The 25507-nt window shown below is 35.7% G+C and overlaps 1 protein-coding gene across 2 annotated transcripts in view; it reads right to left on the reverse strand.

Annotated features, from left to right (window-relative positions):
• ADK (adenosine kinase) overlaps window positions 1-25507 on the reverse strand; it is a 430010-nt gene that overhangs the window by 275207 nt on the left and 129296 nt on the right. For both annotated transcript variants that reach the window (XM_084904889.1, XM_084904890.1), the window contains exon 4: window positions 22993-23071. In XM_084904889.1, the coding sequence (XP_084761015.1) occupies window positions 22993-23071 (79 nt within the window). The remainder of the gene's footprint in view (window positions 1-22992; window positions 23072-25507) is intronic.

Here is a 25507-nt window from a genome sequence, read left to right on the forward strand (position 1 = left end):
TTCATGAAACAAGTGTGCCTTTGCCCAAAAAAGGTTGAAAAACACTGCATTAGATGTTACCAGTGCCCCTCCCATATCCTGTGGGCCTCACCATTTCTCCCCCTGCTCCAGATTACTTCCATCAACTAGTATCTTTTTTTAAAATAAATCTTTACTGTTGAAAATATTACATATGTTCCTTTTTTCCCCATTGCCCACTCCCACCCCCTCTCCCGCAAGCCTTCAACCACCCTAGTGCTTGTGTCTATGGGTTATGCATATCCACATGAGTTCACTGGTTGATCTCTTCCCCCTCTTCACTCTCCCCTGCCTTCCCTCTGAGGTTTGACAGTCTGGTTCAATGTATATGTCTCTAGACCAGTGTTTCCCAACCTTCTCTCATGATGAGAGTCACCTGGTGGAGTTGTTAAAATACAGATTCCTAAATTCCAACTAGGAAGTGCTAAAATAGAATTTTTGGGAACATATAGGTTGCTCTAGTAGACCAACAGCTAGTACCGTATCTTCCTCTCTAAGCTTGAGGGCTGTTCCTCTGAACTGCTGAAACCTGCTACGTCAGCCTGCGCACTGAACTGCAATCCACAACCAATATCAGAAAATAAATTCACACTTCTGCTGAGTTAATTCTGAGACTAATTTGATACTGATTCTTCTCAAAAATTTTCCCAGAAGATTAATTAGGCTTCAATAACTTATCATGATAGTAACTTAACTTTTATTGGCTGCACTCTCTTCACTGACTCGCCTCCTGCCACCCTTGCCTGTGTTCCCTGCATCTCCGAATAGGCTTTTGTTCTAAAATCCTTGTCCTGGGTTCTCCTGTGGAGACCTCTATAATTTAAACCGCCTACCACAACAGAGTAAGTCTCATTAAAGTAAAAATATTTTTTAAAAAAATGTAGTGACAATAAGATGTATAAGCTTTCCTTTTTCCACCTACTTTTTCTACATATTAGTTACTATTTTAAAACTCAACTGTAAATTAAGAGCACTTTCCTCCATATTGATACATAATTTCTAAGATGTACATTACATCAAAATTAAATTGTGAAAATGTATAGATGTCTATGATTATAAATGTAAACATTTTTAACCTGTGAAATGTAATAATTTCACTTCCAGATTCAATTTAACATGATTATAAAGACCACAAAAAAAACAAAACAAAAAAAACACATCAAGGGTTACTATACAGCTGCAATAATCAGGACAGCATGATATTGGAGAAACAAGAAACATACAGATCAATGGAACAGAATACAGAGTACAGAAATACAAACATATAATTGATTTCTGAAAAAAGTACAAAGGCAAATAAAGCAATTTAAGACTTCAGGGAAGAGAACTAGCTGGAATAATTAGATATGCAAAGACAAAGTGGGATGGGAGACCTTTTTCCATACCTCACCCTTCATATACAAAAATTAACTCAAAACATAAAAAATAAAACAATAAGTTTCTAGAAAAAATACATTATAAAATCTTTCTGACCTTCGATTAGGCAAAGAGTTTTGGGATATCACCTAAAAGCATAATCAATAAAAACAAACATAAATTTTTAAGAACTTCTGCTCACTGATAGATACTGTTAAGAAAATGAAAAGATAAGAAAAGAACAGACTAGGGGGAAATATTTACAAATCACAGGTCTGATAAAAGACTTGTATCCAGAATATATAAAGAATTCTCAATAATATGAAAATTAACTCAATTTTTTCAAAGAAGCAAATATTTGAACAAACAATTCTCCAAAGAAGCGCTACAAATAGCAAAACAAATAACCCCAAATCACCCAACACTCAACATCATTAGAAAAGTGTAAATTAAAATAATGAGATACAACTCCACCCCTATTGTAATGGGTAAATAACAAAGTCTGATAATATAAAGTGTTAACGAGAATGTAGAACTACTAACACTCTCACTGACTGCTGGTGGGAATGTAAAATGGCATGGCCACTTTGGCAAACAGCTGGGCAGTTTCTTATGAAGTTAAAGACTCACTGGCCATATAACCCATCAATCCCTATCCTAGTGAAATAAAAATGTATTTTAATACAAAAACTTACACACAAACATTTATAGCAGCTTTATTCATAATACCCTAAACTGCATATTCCAAATATTCCTCCACTGTTGATGGATATACACAGCCATGAAATGAACAAACTACTGACTGATACACAACAAAAAAGATGAATCTCATATGCATTTATGGCAACTAAAAAAAAGCCAGATTAAAAAGCTATACACTGGCTCTGGCCAGGCTGCTCAGCTAGTTGTAGCGTCATCCGTACACCAAAAAGGTTACAGGTTCAATTCTCAGCCAGGCATATTTCAATCTCTCTCCTCTCTCCTCTCTCTCTCTCTCTCTCTCTCTCTCTCTCTCTCTCTCTCTCTCTCTCTCTCTCTCCTCCCTCCCTCCCTCCCTCCCTCCCTCCCTCTCTCTCTCTCTCTCTCTCTCTCTCTCCTCCCTCTCTCTCTCTCTCTCTCTCCTCTTCCCCTCCCCTCCCCTCCCCTTCCCTCCCCTTCCCTCCCCTCCCCTCCCTCTGAAATCTATTTTTTTTAAAACACAAGCCAAAATGACAGTAACAGCCAGCACTAAACTGTGGCAGTGTAAGAAAGAGGCTAAACTAGAAAAAGTGTCAGCTCCCCCAAAGTTCCATTTTCCCTCAAGGACCCACACAATAGCCAAAGAGCAGGCGGATCAGCAGCACAGATGGAGGGGTTGTTTCACCACCAAGGAAACCCCCAACAAAAACTTTTGCCTGTCTTTTGACCCTGGATCCAGAGGAAGATAGAAGGGACAGAGCTACAACGGAAAACTATCACCGGAGAGAAAGATGTTTTCAAAGTTCCCCCTCACTTCACCAGCAAGGTCTTGACAAATGAAAAGACCTCAATGAAAGCCCCAGATAAAAAAAGCCTTCAAATGAAGGTGCATGGGCTAGGAATACGCATGTGTTTAGTAAAAGCATGGCTGGCCAGGGGGGCCGACTCCTTGACTGCAGCGCCCTTCAGAGACTGAAATGCCTTGGCTTTGCACCAAGCCTGGTGTAGGGAAGACACCTTTCCCACATAAAGCCCACCCAGTAAACCTTTGGACCTGAAAACAAAAAAATCACACATAGATTTTTTTTTACCAGGTGCTAGATTCCTCAATGTGAACCACAAGAAAAGACAAAATAGTAAAGACAGAAAACTAGAACCTATGGAATTTGATATTACTCCGTTTAAAAAAGAACAAAAAAGTGTGTTACTAATGCATGGATGAGGACAGAAGACAGGAGACTCCTGGGTCAGGGTTCATTACTCGCGGCCAGGCACAAGAACATACGCTTATTTGTAGCAGCTCCCTTTGCCCCTCGTCCTGGGAGTGAGATGATACGGTTCCCTTAGATGCCATGTACGCACTGGCTTTACATTGGCAGGTGAGGAACACCAAACTTGGGGAATCCACACATTTTACAGCAAACAGTAACAAAGTGTGCTTTTTACCTCGGTAGAGGCAATTACCTCGTATCCTAAGTTATATAAATAACACGCGGAAAGGTCCCAGGAAAAAGAACAGCCAGAAAGAAGCCTTACAGTCTTGGCACACCAAGCAAGGAGGACCGTCTCTGCCAACAAAAACACAGCAGTGATGGCGAGGAGCGGAGGTCCGGGAGAGGCTGGTGCCAAAGGGGCGTGGGGAATGTCGGGGTGATGGGACTGTGCTAGCTTGTTTCTGCTGTTGGTTAAATGACCATGTGCATGTCACATCTTACAGAACTGTACATTCAAAGGGTCAATTTAACTGTATGTAAATTTTACTTCAATCTTTTCATGGAAAAAATACTGAAAAAAGTCAATCTTAGAAAGAAAAAGAGCCTGCCAGTTTGGCTCAGTGGTTGAACATCAACCTTTGAACCAGGAGATCCCTGGTCAGGGCACATGCCTGGTTGGGAGCTCAGTCCTCGGAGGGGGGCGTGCAGGAGGCAGCCAGTCAATGGATCTCTCTCATCATTGATGTTTCTCTATTTTTCTCCCTCTCTCCCTTCCTCTCCGAAATCAACTGTTAAAAAAGAAAAAGAAAATGTATTTAGGACCTTGTGCTAACATCCCCAGTGGCCCTTTCTGCATATGTCTACTAGTACTTTGAATTGCCAATCACTTAATGTTTCTAGCATTCATTTAAAGTTAACTAATTATACTTTAAGATAATACTTAAACCAGGACTCACAGTTTCTAAATACCATTTTGTTTGTGAGGTTTTTCTTTTCACAAATTTTGAGAAAGAAAACACTAAATTTGTAAAACATAATAAAAATTAATACAGTTTACTGTTGCCTTCCAGCTTGCTATATTAAGATATCAAAAAATACAATAAAAATTGGCAAGCTTCCCCTCGCCCTCCCTAATACCAGTGCTAAATGACAAACAGAATAAATTTTCAAAATCATTAAATTGCCATTGTTCGGTTTTCTCCCATTGACCAGTGATGTAAACATTCATTTTAGTTAAGAAGGTTTTTAATAGAATGTAACATCTGTTTTATGTTACTTGGGAGACAGCAAAATTCTTCCTCTCTGACTGGATTATTAATGCTCATGCCTTCCATGGGGTTATTCTTCATTCCCATCTCCACACAGGCTCTCTAAAGTGCAGCATATCCCCTGATGTAATACATTTTCCTGCTAACTTTACAATACTGTATACACCATAACTTTAATGTGACATGCTGGTATTTCTTTTTAAACCACAAATGCATTTCTTATTCTCAATCACAAATTTAAATTTCCTGTATACTCCCAGCCTGCCAGGCAATTTGCTTTTAAAACAGCTGAATAAAAATAGATGATTTCAATTTTTTATGTGTAATCTCATTTTTTATAGACCTTTCCCCAATTCCTAGAATGGAATGTGAAAAGATATTTGTCTATATCCTTTTACTATTAAATAAACGTGAGCTTCAGAAACATTGTGAACTGCTTCTCCTTCTTAAGAGCGATATAAGTAAGTCCATGACACACGTAAAATTATTCAATGTCTGTATTCTTCTAATGTCCAACTCTAGAATTATTTTAACAAGAATATATTTTTTGTCTTTAAAAGTCCTCAACACTTGGCATATATTCCTCATTCTGTTTCTAAGATTCACACCAAGATTTATCAGATTAAAATGAAGATAAAATATGCCAAATGGAGGGATTTCTATGACCCTCAGTTTTTCTTGTTGTGCAGTATTTTGTTCATTATGAGCAGATTCTGACAAAATTGAGAAAAACCACATCACTACTGTTGATTCTCAATTAGTTCTTCAGCTCATTTCCCTTGCCTAGCTCTAAGAAAACTACATATGGTTTAAACCACTGGTATTTTTTACTTTCTGCCAATACACAAACCATGCTTTTTTGTGTGTGCTGAAAACATTCCCATGGATAATTATAATAGTCTCCAAAGAGACCAGATGGCAATAAACTCTAAAACAGATCTGGAAACTAACCATAAATTTACCTTTTCATAGTCTCCCCATCATAATACAGTTCTTTGTGCTATGCCATTAAAAAAAAAAATTGGTGATAGAAGCAACATGAGTATACATTGTACTTAAATAAAAAGCTATATAATCATGTTAGGAGGGCCTTTCAAAACTACACATACCCCTCATCTTATTTGTTATCAATAATTTTTAATGCAGCATCAGCTTGATAGACTATAGCATTATTAATCACATGTACAGGGACTTTTACATTAGAAAAATTACTATCAAAGTAAAACAAAAAATATGACCCAGCTAATGGCACCAAATGATTTGAAGTTAAAGAGATTAAAATATAAGTTAACATTACACAGAATTGCCAAGATTTTTATTTTGTTATTCTTCTGGGAAACAATTAAATTATGCTGGCCTTGCTATTTCAATGAAAGTAAAATGACTTGTATAATATTTTATCACTCTATTTATTTAAGAGTATCATATTGTGAAAGAAAATCAAGAGTGGCTTTTAAATCTAGAAGCATGATTCTTGTATGTTTAAAACACATTGTGACATATAAAATTTAATTTTAGGCATTTTTCTGCATCTGTGTAAAGCCCAAGTAAGCAAAAAAAAAAAAAAAAAAGTAGCTTATTTTTGTACTTTTCAATTTAAACTACAATATTAATATGTTACATTAGCTGTATTTTCTGTGTTCATTGAAATGTTGTGATGCTTCTGGTACTATTATTAGTATGATAGCTCAAAACAATGAATATATAAAATTACATGGCGATGGAAGATAAAAGACAGCAGAAAAATAAAAACAAGAGGAAGATAAAGTTTAAATAGAAACAGAAAATATAAATGTGGGTAGAAGGACGAGATTATAGAAAACAGGAATAAAAACAATTATCTGTCCAAAGGGTATTTTATTTTTTTAATGTAAATGAGGTTTATAGTTAGTCTATTAATTTAAGTGCCTCAATATTTTAATTTAAAATCCAACTAATTTATGGTTTCTTTGTTTATAACACTTTTCATTTCGTTCTATTGAGATTTTCCACAACAGAATCAACAAAGATAGTGTTATTTTATTTCCATATTTTATCAATAAAATATGATGCTGGCATTGGAGAAACAGGTTCTATCATGTTAAAAGAAGCATATATCTATATTATCATGAATGGATTTTTTTTTTTTTTAGAATCTCCAGTGAAGATTCTATTTTGCTCATTTTATTGGTAGGCAACCAAAATAATAGATTTTATAAATATTGAACCATCCTTGCATTCTCAAAATTAAGTGTACTTCTCAACTCTGTCAATAATAATTATTAAAGTGGTACTTGATTCTATTTCCAAATATTTTATCTGGGATTTTTACAATAGTCCTGAATAGTATTATTCTATACTTTTCCTTTTTGTTTTATGCTTCCTTATATATATTTTTCTTTCTGCTATTCTTGATGGGTTATGGTATCAATGTGAGACCACATCGGGGGGAAAAAAGCTTTTATTCTTCTATGCTGCTGAATGATTTAGAGTTATTTTAGAATTATCTGTTCCTCATAGGTTTGGCATATTTTCCTAGTGCAGTCATCTAAGATTCTTATTCTTGTGGAAAGGAAGCCCTTTGATAAGATGCTCTATTTCTTGTGTGAGCATTATCCCATTCAGATCTTCTATCTCCTTTTAGCTAATTTGACTATTTACTTCTATTGGATAATAGTTCACTTAATCCCAGTAATTCTATTCCATCCAGAGAAATGTAAACTTTAAATGAGATATTTCTTACATGTCATATTGATAAAGGACATTGAATATCTAAATTAGTGAGAACATATTAAAGCAATTGCATTCATTTAGTTCTGGTGGAAATAAAAATTGGTAAAATGTTTATGTGAAAAAATTTGGCAACTTCTATAAAAACATGCCATGCCTGTGCTTCTTGAGCCAGCGATTCTATTTCTAGTAATAAATTATAAAGATATATTTACACAGACAGAAAATAACATATATATTAAAATAATCACTGAAACAACTTTGTAAGTCATCTAAATGTCCAAAAATAGGGGACTCATTAAACAAATAATACTGTCATAGAATGGACTATTATAATCATGAAAAAGAATTAGCTAGATCAATTCTGTTTTGATATGGAACAATCTCCATGGTATAATATTAACAAAAAGAAATACAAGTTATACAACTGTGCAAAAAGTATAACATCTGTATACACAAAACATATAATACACATATACACACACACCCACACACACAACTATATGCACATAGTTGTATAGGGATAGAGTATCTTTAAAAGCATGCACAAGAAACTCATTACAGGAATCACATCTAATAAAATGAACTTGGCAAATCAGAAAAAAATATATGCACCCCTATGTTCACGGCCCAATTTTTTATGATAGCCAAGATTTAGAAACAGTGCAAGTGCCCATCAGTAGATGAGTGGACACAAAAACTGTGGTATATTTATACCGTATGCACTGTAAAAAAGAACTGTGGCCCTTTGCAACAACATGGATGAACCTGGAGATTATTACACTGAGCAAAATAAGCCCGTCAGAGAAAGACAAATAAATACCATATGATTTCACCAACATGAGGAATCTAACAAACGAAATAAACCGATGAACAAAATAGTATCAGAGGCATGGATACATGGAAGAGACTGACAAATGTCGGAGGGAAAGGGGTAAGCGGGACTGGATGAAGGAAGGTGAAGGGAGGGGCTAAAGAATATACATGCACAGCGCATGGACACAGACAACAGTGTGGTGAGGGCCAGGGGTGGAGATCGTGGGAAGGGGGCTGGGTGGAGGTGGGCAAAGGGGAAAAAAATGAGGGACATCTGCAACAGTGTCAACAATAAAAAATTTAGAAAACAAAACAAACAAACAAACAAAACAACAGGGCAAGTGGAAAATAAGCACAGGAAAAAACCCTGACCTACACTCTGGTACGCTGAAAATTCTGGACTCAGTGCATATTGATTATCTGTTGCTGCCAAACATAGTGACTTAAAACAAGAAACATAACCTGGCAGGTTTTATGGGCCAGCTAGGTTGCAGTGAGTAAGACTTGATTGAAGGTTTGATGGAAGCCGCTCCTGCACGTGGCTCGCACTGCTGGAGCTGGGGTGGTGGGAAGCTTTAGTTCTTCCCCACGTGGGACTCTCCCTTGGTGGACTGTCCGAACAGAATGGAAGTGCCTCAACATAATAAAGGTCGTATATGCCAAACTCTCAACTAATATCAACCTCAGTGGTGAAAATCTGAAAGCTTTTCTTCCAAAATCAGGAAGAAGACAAGGATGTCCATTCTCTCCACTCTTACTCAACATTCTAGGAGTCACAGCTAGAACAATCAGGCAAGAGAAAGAATTAAAAGGCATCCAAATTGGGAATGAAGTAAAATTGTCACCTTTTGCAGATGACATGATTTTTTTTTATATAGAAAACCTAGTAATAAAACAATAAAGAAATACAGAAAAGTTGCAGGATACAAAATCAACGAAGAAAAAACCAACTGCATTTCCATCCCACAATTTCATATATACTGACAATGAAATTTCAGGAAGAGAAGTGAAAAAATACCTTTTGCAATTGGAACAAAAAGAATAAAATATTTAGGAATAAACAAAGGGGGGAAAAAAACAATAAAATAATGGACAGACGACCTGAATAAACACTTCCCCTAAGAAGGCCAACGGATATATGAAATGACGCTCAATGTCACTAGCAATTAGGGAAATGCAAATCACAGCTACAATGAGATATCACCTAATACCTGTTAGAAAGGCTATTACCAACAAGACAAATAATAACCAGTGTTGGAGAGGTTGTGGGAAAAGGAAATCTCATTCACGGTGGGAATGTAAACTGGGATAGCCACTATGGAAAACAGTATGGTGGTTCCTCAAAAAAACTAAGAATAGAGTTACCATATGACCCAGGAATCCCTCTTCTAGGTATTTACCCGAAAATTTTAAAAACATTTATTTGTGAAGATATATGCATCCAAACTCATGTCCATTGCAGCATTATTCACAGTGACCAAGACATGGAAACTACCAAAGTGTCCTTTGATACATGATTAAAGATGTGGTACATATATATACAATGGAGTACTACTCAGCTATAAGAAAAGATGAAATAATACCATTTGGGATATGGGTGGACCTGCAGAAAATTATGCTAAGCAAAGTAAGTCAGAAAAAGCTAAGAACAATATGATTTCATTCCATATGTGGGATATAAAACTGAAACTCATAGACACAGACAACAGTGTGGTAGTTACCAGAGAGAAGAATGTGGGAGGTAGTAAAGGGGGCTAAATATATGGTGAGGGAAGAGGATTTGACTTTTGGTGGTGGGCACACAATGCAATATACAGAACATGAAATAAAAGATGTACACTTGAAACCTATATAACCTTATTAATCAATGTAGCCCTAATAAATTTAAATAAAAATAAAATTCTAGAACTATATAAATATGCACACTTAATCAAATACTACTGGAAGAAAACAAAAATGAGATTATTGTCATTTTCCCCTTTATTTTTCAATTTTTCTAATGTGTTTTAACAATTAAAATAATTCAAAAATTTAAGGAGTCCTACTGATTCCAATGTGATGGTAAAGTGTAACTCTGCCACCGCTTCTTAAATGTCAGGTTTAATCAAGTGTCAGAATCCAAGAGAAAAGTTTGCTTCTCTGCCTACTTCACAGTCTCTCCAAAAGTATAAGCTCTGTCAAATCTGAAGCCTGTACATTGTCCCAAATCCTGCACATTACTTGTAGCCAGTGCTGCTATAAAATTAAGATTCATCCCTGAGGGGCCTAAAAGAAATGGTTAAGAATTGATAGTAAGTGCTTTAAAAAAAAATTGCAGCACTGGCTATATTATTAGTGACTATTATCTTTCACATTTAGTAAAATTCTCCTCAGGGTAGGATTACATCTATAAGCTTTGAGAAGGGAAAATGACCCATTTAAAATAATTTAAAGAAGTACTAGTCTATACACTTAAAGTTTTAAAATTTTTCATTATTTAAGGCACATGACACATTTATATAAATGCTTCACAAAGATATTACTTTATGGTTACCTAACATATTTAAATATCTGGAATTTCTCAAATATTAGTTTCCTATACTAATTATGTTAATCTACCTGATGAACACTTCATTTGATTTAAGTTAAGAGAATTTTTAATTTGACAGATGTTACATAAAACTTAAACCCCTAGTTGTCGATAAATATGAATAAATACTATTGTTACAGAACTGAAAAGCAATCTGATTTAAGGAAATATATTATTGTAGTAAATGTTCATATTTACAACAATGGTATGTCATCTTCATACACTTAACACCTCAACACATATTCTTTTTTTTTTAATGTATTTTTATTTATTTCAGAGAGGAAGTGAGAGGGAGAGAGAGAGAAACGTCAATGAAGAGAAAGAATCATTGATCAGCTGCCTCCTGCATGCCCCCCACATGAGCCCACAACCTGGGCATGTGCCCTGAATGGGAATCCAACTGTCACCTCCTAACTCATAGGTCGATCCTCAACCACTGAGACACCAGCTGGGATCAACGCCGATTCTTAAAATAAGTTGTGGAAATACCAGGATTAGAATGATTCTTCCCTATTTTTGGAGCATATACCTTTAATCAAAAGCCACTATTAAAATTCTCTAGTTGTCTATTGATGGGTACTTGGGTTGCTTCCACATCTTGACTATTTTAAATAACACTGCAATGAACATAGGATGCATTACATTTTTTCAAATCAGTGTTTGGGTTCTTTCAGATGCATACTCAGAAGGAGAACTGCTGGGTCATAAGGCAGTTCATTTTTAATTTCTTCAGGAATCTCCATGCTGTTTCCACAGTGTCTGCACCAATCTCACTCCCGCCAACAGTGCATAAGGGCTCCCTTTTCTCTGCATCCTTGCCAATACTTGTTTGTTGATTTATTGATGATAACCATTCTGATAGGTGCAAGGTGATATCTCATTGTTGTGTTAATTTGTATTTTTCTGATGATTAGTGACACTGAGCATTTTTTAATATGTCTACTGACCATCTGTATGCCCTCTTTGGAGAAACATGTATTTAGATCCTTTGCCCATTTTTTAATTGGACTGTTTTGTGTGGGTTTTTTGTTTTTGTTTTGTTTTGTTGGTTTGTTTTGTTTGTTTTTGTATTGTGTTATATGAGTTCATTATACATTTTGGATATTAACTCCTTATCAGGGGTACCATTGGCGATTATGTTCTCCTATTCAGTGAGTTGTCTTTTCATTTTGTTCATAGTTTCCTCTGCTGTGAAAAACCTTTTCAGTTTAATGTAGCCCCATTTATTTATTTTTTCTTTTGTTTCCCTTGCCTGGGGAAATAAATCAGAAAACATACTGCTGTGATAAATGCTTGAGATTTTACTGCCTATGTCTTCTTATAGGAGTTTTATGGTATTAAGCCAAATTACCTTTGCTTTAAATGAGACAAAAATGTACTTTAAAAAGATGGCAGTTAGTAAAGTAATAGGAAAATGGTTACTTTTTATTACTAAATAGAAAAGTCCTAAAAACCCATATAGCTTCAATATTTTGGGCTATGACATGAAAAATAAACAATTTATTCCAATGATGACCAGCTTATATTACAGTTAAAAAAAAGGGCTTAGAACACTTGAAATATTTGACCCAATGCCCAGAACATATACAAAATGAAAAATTTTAAGAAATGCCGAGCACTAGAAAAATCAGTGAATCAATTCACAGGAAGCATGCAGACAAATGAACTTGTATAACTTAAAACAGTATAGGAATGCCACATGCAGCTGGCCATAAGCTTCCAGAAAATAAGCATAAATCTCCAAGGAGCCAAAAGGTATCTGACCATCAAGGAAAACTGCTGTCCCTAAACACATGAAAGAGCTGGTTTACTCAGAACCTTTTTCTAGTGATGAATACTTTATTCTCCATGACAACCTCCAATTCTTTCCAAATCAAAGCAGACAGTGAGAAGTAGAGAGGGTATGTGAAACACAACTCAAACTTTCTAACATATAGACAAGTCAAACCTGAAGTGCCCTAAGAAAGGGAAAAATATCCAGTAAGAGATCACAAGTTTCCCATTAAAACACTTACGTTCTAATTCTACTATGCTTAGTTACATTCACTGGCATTTTTGTCTACCTTATTTAATGAGAATCCTCATCATTGAAATGGAGACCACATCATCCTGTCCGCCTCATAGGCTATTGTGAAGATCCAGTGACTGAGAGTGTAGACAATAGTATAAAATAAGGATTGCAAAGAGGCAACAAAACAAACAAAAAGTAGGCCAGGTTTAAGAATATCAATAGTAAAACCAAAGAAGAAAAAGCCAAAAGGAAAAGAAAAGAATATGCCCCACTACACTAGCCTTAATGCAGTACCCAACTTCTTAGGAAGTCAATCCAGGAACAGATGTACCGGACAAAAAATACACACTATAATGAGAGATAATAAATAATTATGGAGTAGGCAGCTCCAAACTCTTTCCACAGAAACATAAAACAAAAACAAACAAAAAAACCAACAACAATCAAGCAGACCACATATGTATTAATGGAAACCCAGAACGAAGAGAAAAAAAGGAGCAGAAAATGTATTTGAAGATAACATGGCCAATAACTTGCCAAATTTCATGAAATACATGAACCTACACATCCAAGCAGCTGAATAAACTGCAAGGAAAGTAAACTCAAAGAGATCCATAGCAACTCTTGACCAAAGCATCAAAAGACAAGGAAGGAATCTTAAAAAATAGAAAGACAGAAGCGACTTGTCCTATATAAAAGATCCTCAGTGAGATTTAAGGCGGGTTTCTCAGTAGAACCATGGAGGTCAGCAGGCAGTGAAATGACATACTTATAGTGCTAAAAAGAAAAGAACTGTCAGCTATGAATTCTATTCCTGGAAAAACTTTATAAATTAGAGAATAATTATAAATCTGTTAATGGGCATACAATAAAGATGTAATCCTATATAATAAAAAGCTAAAATGCAAATTGTCCCTTCGGGAGTTCCACTGGGGAACCGATCGATCACTGTGATGTGCACTGACCACCCGGGGGGGTTGGCGCAGAACATGGAGGGTGACCAGCAGGAGCAGCAGGGTGTTGAGGGAGCGAGGGAAGGAGGAGGCAGGAGGCCAGGAGGCGGGGAACCTGATCACTGGCCAGGCCTAGGGACCCTATCCGTGGTCGAATTTCATGCACCAGGCCTCTAGTATTTAAATAGATAATTAGCCATGGACTGATTTGTGCCCTCCCAAAAGTCATGTTGAAATACTAACACCCAGAATTTCAGAATGCAACTGTATTTATATAGAGAGCCTCTAAAAAGGTAACTAAATTAAAATAAGGCCCTTTTGGGGGTTCTAATCTAGTTAGACTGGTATGCTTATCTATACTAATAAAGGGGTAATATGCTAATTAGAGTGGACGTCTTCTGGAAGTCCTTTTGGACAAAGCCATGATGGAGGGGGCAAAGGCAGAGATAGTTAGGGGCAATCAGGCCAGCAGAGGAGAGCGGTTAGGGACGATCAGGAAGGCAGGCAGAAGCAGTTAAAGGCAATCAGAAAGGCAAGCAGAGGTGGTTAGGGGTGATCAGGTAGGCAGACAGAGTGGTTAGGGGTGATCAGGCAGGCAGGCAGAGTGGTTACGGGCAATCAGGGAGGCAGGCAAGTGAGTGGTTAGGAGCCAGTGATCCCAGACTGTGAGAGAGAGATGTCTGAATGCTAGTTGGACATCCCCCAAGGGGTCCCGGATTGGAGAGGGTGCAAGTTGGGCTGAGGGGACCCCTTCCCCAAGTACAAATTTTGTGCACCAGGCCTCTAGTTAATAGTTAAGTACACACAGAGCAACACGAGGGGTCTGCACAGGAAAAAACAATGTGAAGAAGTAACAAGGGGAGAGGACTTAGAGAATAACCAAAGCTACTGACACCTTGATCTTGGGATGCTAGCCTCCAGAACTGTAAAAAAACAAATTCCTCTTTCTTAAGGAATTTGTCTGTGTTACTATTGTGACAGCCCAATCAAACCCAATACATACTTATTGAAATGACAGAAAACTTCCCCCACCTGGTGAAAGAAATAGACTTACAAGTCCAGGAAGCACACAGAACCCCAAACAAAAGGAATCCAAAGAGGACCACACCAAGACACATCATAATTTAAGTGCCAAGGGCAAAAGACAAAGAGAGAATATTAAAAGCAGCAAGAGAAAAAGTTAATTACCTACAAGGGAGCACCCATTCGGTTGTCAGCTGATTTCTCAACAGAAACTATGCAGGCCAGGTGGGAGTGGCAAGAAATATTCAAAGTGATGAATAGCAAGAACCTACAATTAAGATTACCCAGCAAAGTTATCATTCAGAATGGAAGGTCAGATAAAGAGATTCACAGATAAGAAAAAGCTAAAGGAGTTCTTCACCGCCAAACCAGTATTATATGAAATACTGAAAGGTATTCTTTAAGAAGAGGAAGAAGAAAAAAGTAAAGATAAAAATTATGGACAACAAATACATATCTATCAATAAGTGAATCTAAAAATCAAGTGAATTAAAAATCTGAGGAACAGAATAAACTGGTGAATATAATAGAATCAGGGCATAGAAAGGGAGTGGATTGATAATTCTCGGGGGGAGAGGGGTGAGGTGTGTGGGAAGAGACTGGACAAAAATCGTATACCTATGGATGAGGACAGAGGGGGAGAGGTAAGGGCAGAGGGTGGGGTGGGAACCGGGTGGAAGGGAGATATGGGGGACAAAGGAGAAACAATTGTAATAATCTAAATAAAAATTTATTAAATAAATAAATTTTATAGGCCATATGTGCATTCTTATCTTTATATAAATGTAAGATTTTTGAAAAAAAAAGAGTATGTACAATTGGATTAAACAGATATTACCAATGTTTAGTAAAAAATAACGTTTTTCTTTTCGTCCCTTGAAATAATATATTTTTAGTCTTTGTGTTTCTTTTCCAATACTATTTCTCTGAAGTATTACCATTAGGGCTAGACCCATTAGGACATCCTTCCTTTATGTGTGGTAAAACAATATAGTTAAATGTATATTTCACTTTTACTTACAGCTCTGCTCTTATCAAGTCTACATTCTTGCTGTTACTCCAAATGTGATGACATCAAGCTAAGTATTGTTCCAACTAAAGCATTTAAGCATAGACTACTTAGGATTTTACTTACTAGCAACAGCTGGCATTTAGATCTATAAGAATTAGTTTCTAGCTCTACAAAATAACCATCTAACTTGAATCTAAATGCTTGCTTTGGTATCCAATTTTTTTATCAATCATGTTTATAGATTCATTATATATGCTATCCATCACTAAAATAAACATCATTTCAAAACACTCCAAAGCACCTTAGTAATTTCTACTTGTGCTGTCAAAATTGGATTCCAAATAAGTTACAATTTTAGTGAAGAAATTGAGAAAGTCTTATTTAACTTAACTGTCCTTTTGTGACGACCTCTCCCCGCACTTAAGTTATAAAGCAATCATATTACACACAAAAGTGAGTCATTTGTTTGTTGCATGTATGTCATCAACACTTTAGAAGAAATGGCATACAAATTTGTTTTACTGTAATCTTTTTCTCCATTTTCATCTTTTATGTATTACTGGAGAGACAAAGACATTCTCCTTGTCTCACGTTTAAAAAATATTTTACTGCTGACATCTTATCTAAGTCCAGCAACAACTACAGCCATCGTTTAGGCAGGTGCCCAAGAAGGCCATCTCCCTCCATATCTTTAAAGTAAAAAAATCACATTAAGTACATCTATAAATTTTGGTAAAATTGAAAAGTGACCAAAACGTTCACTAGGAAAGCATCAAAATCGCAGGTAAGCAGGTCACACCCCCTTTCCACACTGTGGTATACAACGAGTGCAGGATATTTAGTAGATAATAGCCTTTTATTTCATTAAGAAGTTTGCACTGAATGGAATTTGCCAAAATTTAAATTTGTACTCTGTCAAATATGCAGATAAAAAAAAGTCCAGAATTATATTTGGATGTGATACCTACAATATTTTATTTTATGTTGCCTGTGGTTTCATTAAAATCTTCAAGAACACGATTTAACAAAACAAAATATCTACAAGCTAATGGGAACAGTTTCTTGCTGACATGTTTTGCCACATAACTTAATATATCAAAGTATGACTGTTGGTAAGATCTGAAAGAATTGGCTCTGCATTGTAAAGTGTTGACCTTTACTTTCCATGTTACTTTCAGTTCATGTTTCATAAAGATGATGACTTTTTCAAATAATGTTCCCTTTCAATGTCTCTGCATATTTTTCCATAGCTACCATGTAAGTTATTATTAAACTACTGTACAAGAAGAAACCTATCTAATCCCGGTGTGGTATGGGGGATTACCTGGAAGCACTGTTAGCCTCCATGTGCATAAGCAAGCAAACTATCCTAGAGGTCATAGGACAGAAAGGGCCTACTACCCAAATTAAGACATGAAATCACAGATTTACCAACTTAAAACATAGCAAGAAGCAAAGGAAAGAGCTGGGTAAGTTAATACTTTAGGGTGCAATCAAGTACTATAAGGACCATACTCCCTGAATGTTCAAATGTCCTGCCTCTTCTCTACTTTATCAACTTTTCCTGATAAAGATGGTGTGGTTATGAAAATAGGGTCACAATATGAGAAAAGGGGGCACATAACTAGTGCTTAGGAACAAAGAAGTGTACTCATTGCTTTCTGAGAGACATTCAAAAGCAAGGATGTTAAAACTTTGAAAATAGCAAGCTGAATAGTGATGGTTTTAATTTCCTTTCCTGGGTACAGGTCATGTGGGGCCAGAACTAGAACATACTGTCACTAATGAGTGATCTATTTGAAGGTGATATAACTGTCATCCCAGTGGTACATGATCATGACATGGTCTTTCCATTCTGTTCTATCTATGAATAATAATCCTGTTTGTTACAACACAGTTTTTCTTTATGCTATTTTTAGCAGTCTTAAAGGTTACAAACTTACTTGCTATTAATATTTAACACATCTTGTCAAGTTTGCCTGTTTCCCAAACTAGCTGCTTATTTATTATCTATACTTATAATATCCTGTGAGTTTTTCCTAATTCTTATAAGCTACCCATTTACAATCTATGAATTTAATCCATCCTGTTAGTTTTTCTTATCTTTCTATAAGAATGTAATATTTTCAAAATACATATTACAGAAAACACATATTACACATGGTATAAAGCAACAAAATTTGTAGAATTAAATGATATATGAAAACTTGAATGATGACTGAATTCTTATCTTCTTATGGATCTCATTCTATTTTAGAACACTCAACTACTATACTTCTATTGAACTAATATTTTTGTCCAATATTTGCTTCTTCAATAATCTAGAGTAGGGGTGTCGAACTCAAACAGAGAAGGGGCCAAAATCTAAAGTCCAGCCTAAATCGCAGGCCGAATGGTTTACTGAACAGTCATAAACTGACAATGTCATAAACTGACAGCGGAGTGCAGTGATGACAGCGCGGTGCGGGCCACATTGCAAGGCCTGGCGGGCTGGATTTGGCCCGCGGGCCTTGTGTTTGACACATGTGATAGAGTAATAGAGAAAATTAAAAGCTGTAATCTAGCTGTTTTTTGGGGTGAAGGATAATTCAAATGAATAAGAAAAGGAGACAATGATCTCAAACCATCCAATCAAACATACTACCATTAACAAAACCCAGCACCATCCCTGATGGGCTGTCCCTGTCAGCTCCTTCCTATTGTATTTGCCCAGACTTTTTAGACAGCTTTAAGCCAATTTCAATGGCCTCATTCATTCACCACATTAGAAACAACCAAGGCTATTTTAGGACTGTTACCTCTAAAGTTCTAAATATTTTTTTTCAGATTTTACTCAAAATTTAGACAGGACAGCTTAGGTTACCAGTTATTACCTAACACAATGACTAAAACATAGCAGATGCTCAATGTACGATGCACAATCTGCTTTGCGTACAATGGAATCAGTTCTTCCTATTAATGACTGCCAATGAAAATCTGAGAAATTCTCCTTCTAAAAAAATATTTTTCAAACTGTGTGGTTATCCTAGTCATAAATTACATTTTGGCAATTATGAAGTTGGCTCATCAATCAGATGGAAAGGAAAAGTACTCTCAAAATATTAGAAGGACTGAAAAGCTAAACAAGATGTTCAATTGAGGGCTAAATTGAAATAAATATTTTTAAGTGGATGACAGCCACAAACCTGGTGGTCGTACTGTCCCCGAATGGGTAAATATAGTTTTGTTAAAGTAAACTCGGGGGGGGGGGGGGGGGGGGGGGGAAGGGGGAAGGAGGGGTATCTTCAACCTTAGTGGTTTCCAAACTTCTTTTAGAAAGTAGTGTAATTTTTGCCAAAGCCAGTTTGGCTCAGTGGTAGAGCGTCGGTCTGTGGACTGAAAGGTCTCAGGTTCTATTCCGGTCAAGGGTATGTACCTTGGTTGCAGGCACATCCCCAGTAGGGGATATGCAAGAGGCAGCTGATCGATGTTTCTCTCTCATCGACATTTCTAGCTCTCTATCTCTCTCCCTTTCTCTGTTAAAAAAAAAAAAAAAAATCAATAAAAAAAAAGAAAGTACTGTAATTTTTTTTAACATTCATTATCTCATTAATCCTTACATAATCCATCTGAGGTAAGCTTTTAACCCCATATTTACATATGAAAGGCCCCAAAAAGTTGAGTAAATTGATCAGCCAGTAAAGTGGACAAAGACTGAACTTAAACTCAGTTCTAATGGACTCTCAGTATCCCAAGATCAAGCCCACACTCTCGTTATGTTGCCTCGCTTATTGCTCAATAAGCAAATGAAACCTATAAATGCATCAGGCTAATACTATTCCCTGCTGAAGCACTTCTAGAATCTATTTTTTATTTTTAATTGTACTAAAACAGACATAACACAAAATTTACCTTTTTAACCATGTTTAATTATGCGAATACAGTGGCATTAAGTACAATCACATTGTTTACAACCATCACTACTATCCATTTCTAGAATGCTTTCATCTTGTAAAACTGAGACTCTACCTATTAGGCAGTAACTCTGCATTTCCCCTTCCTGCCACCCCCTGGTAACCACCATTCTACTTTCCAGCTCTATGAATTTGACTACTCTAAGTAATTCATGACTAACTTATTTCACTTAGCATTAATGCCTTCAAGATATTTATTTCAATCTAGCCCTCAATTGAACATCTTGTTTAGCTTTTCAGTCCTTCTAATATTTTGAGAGTACTTTTCCTTTCCACCTGATTGATGAGCCAACTTCATAATTGCCAACATGTAATTTATGACTAGGATAACCACACAGTTTGAAAAATATTTTTGTAGTATGTCAGAATTTTTTTCCTTTGTAAGGCTGAATAATATTCCATTGTGTGTGTGTATATATATATATATATATATATACATATATATATATATACACACACACACACACACACACACACACACATATGTATACATACATATATGGGTATATGTACACATACACTCATGCATTTTGTTTATTTACTCATCCAATGAAGGGCACTTCGGGGGATTGTGAATAATGCTTCTTTTAATTATTTTGAGTATGTAGCCTGTCTTAGTCTGCTCAGGCTGCCAAAACAAAATATCATAACCTGGATCACTTAAAGCAATAGAAGGTTTATGTCTAACAGTTCTGAAGGTTGAGAAATCCCCAAGATCATGGTGCAGTTGGTTCAGATCCTAGTGAGAACACTATCCTCATGTGGCAGAGAGGAAGGGAAGAAAAGGGGGAGAGGGAGAGACAGAGAGAGAGAGCAAGCTTTGTGGTGTCTCTTCTTATAAAGGGACCCCCATGATCTCTTTTAGCCATAACCTTTATGGCTATACCAAATACCATCACATTGGGTGTTAGGGCTTCAATATGTGGACACAAACATTCAGTCCATGACACACTCAGAAGTGGAATCCCTGGATCAGACAGTAATTCTGTTTGTAACTGTCTGAGAAATGCCCACACTGTTTTCCATATGGCTACACAATTTTCATTCCCACAAACAGTATACAGGTTCCCAATTTCCCTACATCCTTGCCAACCCTTGGTGTTTTATGTTTATGTGATAGAAACTATCCTAATGGGTATGTGGTGGGCAGTAAAACTTTTAATAGCTAATATACAAAACAGAAGAAAAAAAAGAAAAAGAAGAGAACCGCTCTGCCTTTAAAGCAAAAAACCTAGAACAAATCTAACATTACCCTCCTGCTTATGACAATCTGAAAGGTTCCACAAAAACTTTGGGGGGGGAAATCTTGGGAAACAGACAGATAAGCCAGTCTTACAGTGGGAAGTGGGGTACAAGTTGGATAGAGAAACACTGCTATTCAGGGTATCTCTGTTTTTCTAGTTCAAATGTAAAACTTCCTAAAATCTAGGACATGAGATAAAAATCCTGAGAAAAAATGGGAATTATTGTGATTCAACTAGGAATAGAACATCACATTGGAGGAGTACCTAGGAAGGTACACAGTTTTGCCTTCAAGTTTCCAGAAACTGAATAAATCACATATATATTATGTGACTGCTAATATATTTTTATTCTGGTTCTTATAAATTTGTTTGTTTGTCTTCTACAGATAAAGAGGGTTGCTCCTACATTATATTATACTTAATAGTTCATAATTTTCTCTCCCCACCTCATCACCCCCTCCCCAAATACATTTTCACTACAATAAAAGCTTAAACAGTGTGGGCCAAGTAGATTATTAGCTTTTGCATCAAAAACATCTAATAGACTACCTGGCACACAGTAGAAATTTAATAAGTGACACAGAATAAAGGGAGAAAAAGGAAAAACAAAAAGGAACATTTCTTGTACATATTGGCTGAGCTGATCTGAAATGAAATGCTCTCCCTATGATATAAAAGAAAGACTGCTAGCTGGCAATTAGGTCAACTACAAAAATATCACTAATGAGGTAAAAATATTAGATGAGCCACTCAAAACTTTGAATTCCATTTATTTCCTTGCTAAAGATAGAAATAAAGCATTACTAGAGTACATTGTTACAAAGAACATGAAGTATTATAAAAATTGTAAAATAATAACAGTTGGACAATGATTATTTTTAAAAATATATATTTTATTGATTTTACACAGAAAGGAATTGAGAGGGACAGAGAGTTAGAAACGTCGATGAGAGAGAAACACCGACCAGCTGCCTCTTGCACACCCCCCACTGGGGATGTGCCCGCAATCAAGGTACATGCCCTTGACCGGAATCGAACCCGGGACCTTTCAGTCCGCAGGCCGATGCTCTAGCCACTGAGCCAAACCGGTCCCGGCAACAATGATTATTTTATTAATGAGAACAATATCAGCCAGAAATCCAATGAGGTCATGATATTAATTATGTAGTAATAAACTTTGGAAAGATAGAGATTGATGAAAATGCTCAAGAAAGGAGCATTTTCAGATCTAGAAAGAGAAACAATTGAAGAGATAGTAGAATGTGTTTTGATAGACTGAGGCTATAAAAAAGATATCTGTTATGGGCAGAGTTGAGTCCCCACCCTGAAATTCATATGTTGAAGCCCTAAACCAGCGAATTCTTTGGAGATAGGGCCTTTCAGGCAATAATTAAGTTAAATGAGGTCCTAGAGGTAGGGCCCTTATTCATAGGACAGTTGTCTACATAAGAGGAGGAAACACAAGAGAGGTCTGTCTCCATGTGGGCACAGAAGAAAGGTCATGGAAAAACACAGTAAGAAGGCAGCCATCTACAAGGCAGGAAGGAGACCTCTCCAAAAACTAGCCCTGATGGAACTTTGATCTTGGACTTAAACCTCTAGAACTATAAGAATATAAATTTCTCCTTTATGCCATTCAGTCCATGGTATTTTATTATGGCAGCCTAAGCGAACTAATACATTATCCTTTTTCTTTTAACCTGAGCTAACTAAGTAGAAATGTCCTTTGTAAGCACTATATGATATGCAGAAGCCATAAAGTTTAACTATATTTAAAAAAACTAAACACTTCAGCACAGTAAAAGCCACTAGAAGAGTTAAAGTACAACTAATACTTTCAATTTAAGGGATAAAAAGCTATCAAATAAGGAATTTCTACAAACCAGTAACATGAACATTTAAAAAATAAGTCAAAGAATTTGACAGTTAAGAAAAAATGTAAATAAACAATAAACACATTAAAGATGTGCAAACTTACAATAACTAAAGAAATACTAATTAAAAAAACTTTTGTTGATTAGATGGAAAATGACTGCTAAAATCCTAATTCAGAATTAACAGAACTATTCTATAGCAACAAAATATAGATTGGAACAATTAGGCAATGACCAAAAGTCTAGAATAATTTTGAATCCATTTCTTTAAAACTTTAAAAAGAATTCACTAACCTGGGCCACTTTCATTGAATTCTGGGTAGAACCACCAGCATGATATTCGACTTTGAATTTTTTTACAAGTTCATTAAACCTGAAAGGAAACCACAGTAGAAAAAATAAGTTAGCATATGTCAGTTGTCACAGTGCAAATTTCTGATTAGAAGCGCATTAAATTGCAATTGGTGAAATTTTTAATTATATAATTATGATGCATAAATAAAAATATTGTATAAAAAACTTTGCTACTACCCATACTTAAGAAATTTATTATATAAATGTACAACCATAAGAATTTAAAATATATAGGCTTTCCATTATTAAACTAAAGTTAGAAATAAAAATTCATAATTATAAGCAATGCATATTTTCCTACATTAAGTGTTGCTCTCTAAAATCCTTATAAATGTACCCTAATGAAAGAGTGATATGCAAATTAACCAATCACTCCACTCAAAACCATGCCCACCAGTCACACCCATCAGCCAATCAGAGTAAGTATGCAAATTAACCCCCACCAAGATGGATGCAGCCACAGAGAGCAGTTGAGAGGCACCCTACAGGGCAAACCAGCTGGTCCCCACCCATGCACCAGGCCTCTATCCTATCTAATAAAAGAGTAATATGCAGATTGACCACCACTCCAACACACAAGCTGGCTGCCCTCATCTGGTCAAAGATCCTGCCCAATTATTTAAAAAGAACTATATATATATATCTCAAAGTCAAACAAAAAACACATAGCAGAAAGTAAGTGATTGTGAATGAAACAGGCAAGGAAAGTTTAACTTCTGGAACTGTAATTTGACAGATAAGGAGGAAAAATTATTCAGAAGGGTAAATACAAAAGACAGGACATATTCATAGAAACAGGTTAAACAGACTAAAATGTAGGTCAAAATAAAAGTAGTAAAAACTGACAAAGAAAAGGTAGGTTATTCTCTCTGCCAGGCTAAAAAATTTAGACATTACTCAGTAGACAACTAGGAATTATTAAAATCTGTTTACTGCTAATATGAAAGCTAGCTGGTTTGTTTGTTTTTAAATGATTATAGCCCTATTTAAAGGACAGGGTGGAATAAAGGAAGGAAATATATTGTAAACCTGGTATATAATATAACAAACATAATATTGTATACCAACTATAGTTATGTAGAAAAATTAAAAATAATAAAAAAGAGGTAGATCACCTGATTAGAATAGTTCATATCAAAGATCAGATACTGAGCTAACAGCTGGAGAAACATGATCAAGATAAGGAGTCATTTCTGAGGCTAAAGACATAGCATGTGATAAATAACTACAAATGGGAGATATGGCAGAGGAATGACAATTCACCTCAGACAATGCCATATCTGCTCATTGTAGTTCGGATGACTAGTTGGATGGTGTTTGAAAAGGAGATACAGGATAGAAGAAAAGTCATACGCAATAAAGAAAAATCCTAAATGGTTGAATGACAAGCCAAAAATATTTCCAGCCCTAGCTGGTTTGGCTCAGTGGAAAGAATATTGGCCTGTGGACTGAAGGGTCCTGGGTTTGATTCCAATCAAGGGTACATGCCCTGATTGCAGGCTCAATGCCTATGCAGGAGGGAACCAATCCATGGTTCTCTGTCATCATTGATGTTTCTCTCTCTCCCTCTCTAAAATTAAAAAAAATAATAAATATATATATATATATATAATTTCCGATCAGGAAATTTATTGCAATGAGGCAATATTTGTTCCCTTTAATTTTCTACAATTTGATCATCTGCTTATTTCAATTTATAGTGAAGCATTTCTATTAAGGGTAACTTTTAAATAAAAGTGAATATCACTGGGGTTTAATTCAGAATTTCTTGCAGACTAATCTTATGGAAAAAAGCAATATACTATATACTTCTAAATAAGTTTTAATATTTATTCTGATAATGTGTAGGGGAATTTAAATTCTAAGTAATGCTTTCCACTCTCCTATCACATATTACTAAATACCTAACAACAATTTAGAATTCCTGACAATTAATATGATGGCTATCTATCTATCTATCTATATCTATATTTATGCTTTGTTTTTTACAAGAAAAGTAAAATACAGGGAAGTAGAGGTTTCAAACACTAATGTGGTAGGCAAAACAGTGACTAAATTGTGCACCTGAAACCTGTATAATTTTGTTAACCAGTGTCACCCAATAAATTCAATGAAAAGAAGAAGAAAAAACAATATTTATTGGAAGTAGCTAATATAACCATGTATAGCTACCACACCTTAGAAAAATAATCACAGGACTCTTAATTCCACTGACTGAGATCCACACATAAGGATCTGAATGAAAAAGTAAGTCTTACTCCCATAATCTGGGCCAAATATGGTTTAGTTCAATTTGTAAGATTTCAAGGTTTTAAAATCTAGAGCATTTTGAATTCCTATCTTCATTTGGTTTTTGGTTAAATAATTTATTTCAAAATATCTTTTTAAACTTTACATGAATTACTCATAAATCAGCAAGACAAATGGCAAAGTCATATAAATGTGAGGAACTGAC

This window comes from Pipistrellus hanaki, assembly GCF_964339955.1.
Source record: "Pipistrellus hanaki genome assembly, chromosome: 14".
Classification (NCBI taxonomy): domain Eukaryota; kingdom Metazoa; phylum Chordata; class Mammalia; order Chiroptera; family Vespertilionidae; genus Pipistrellus; species Pipistrellus hanaki.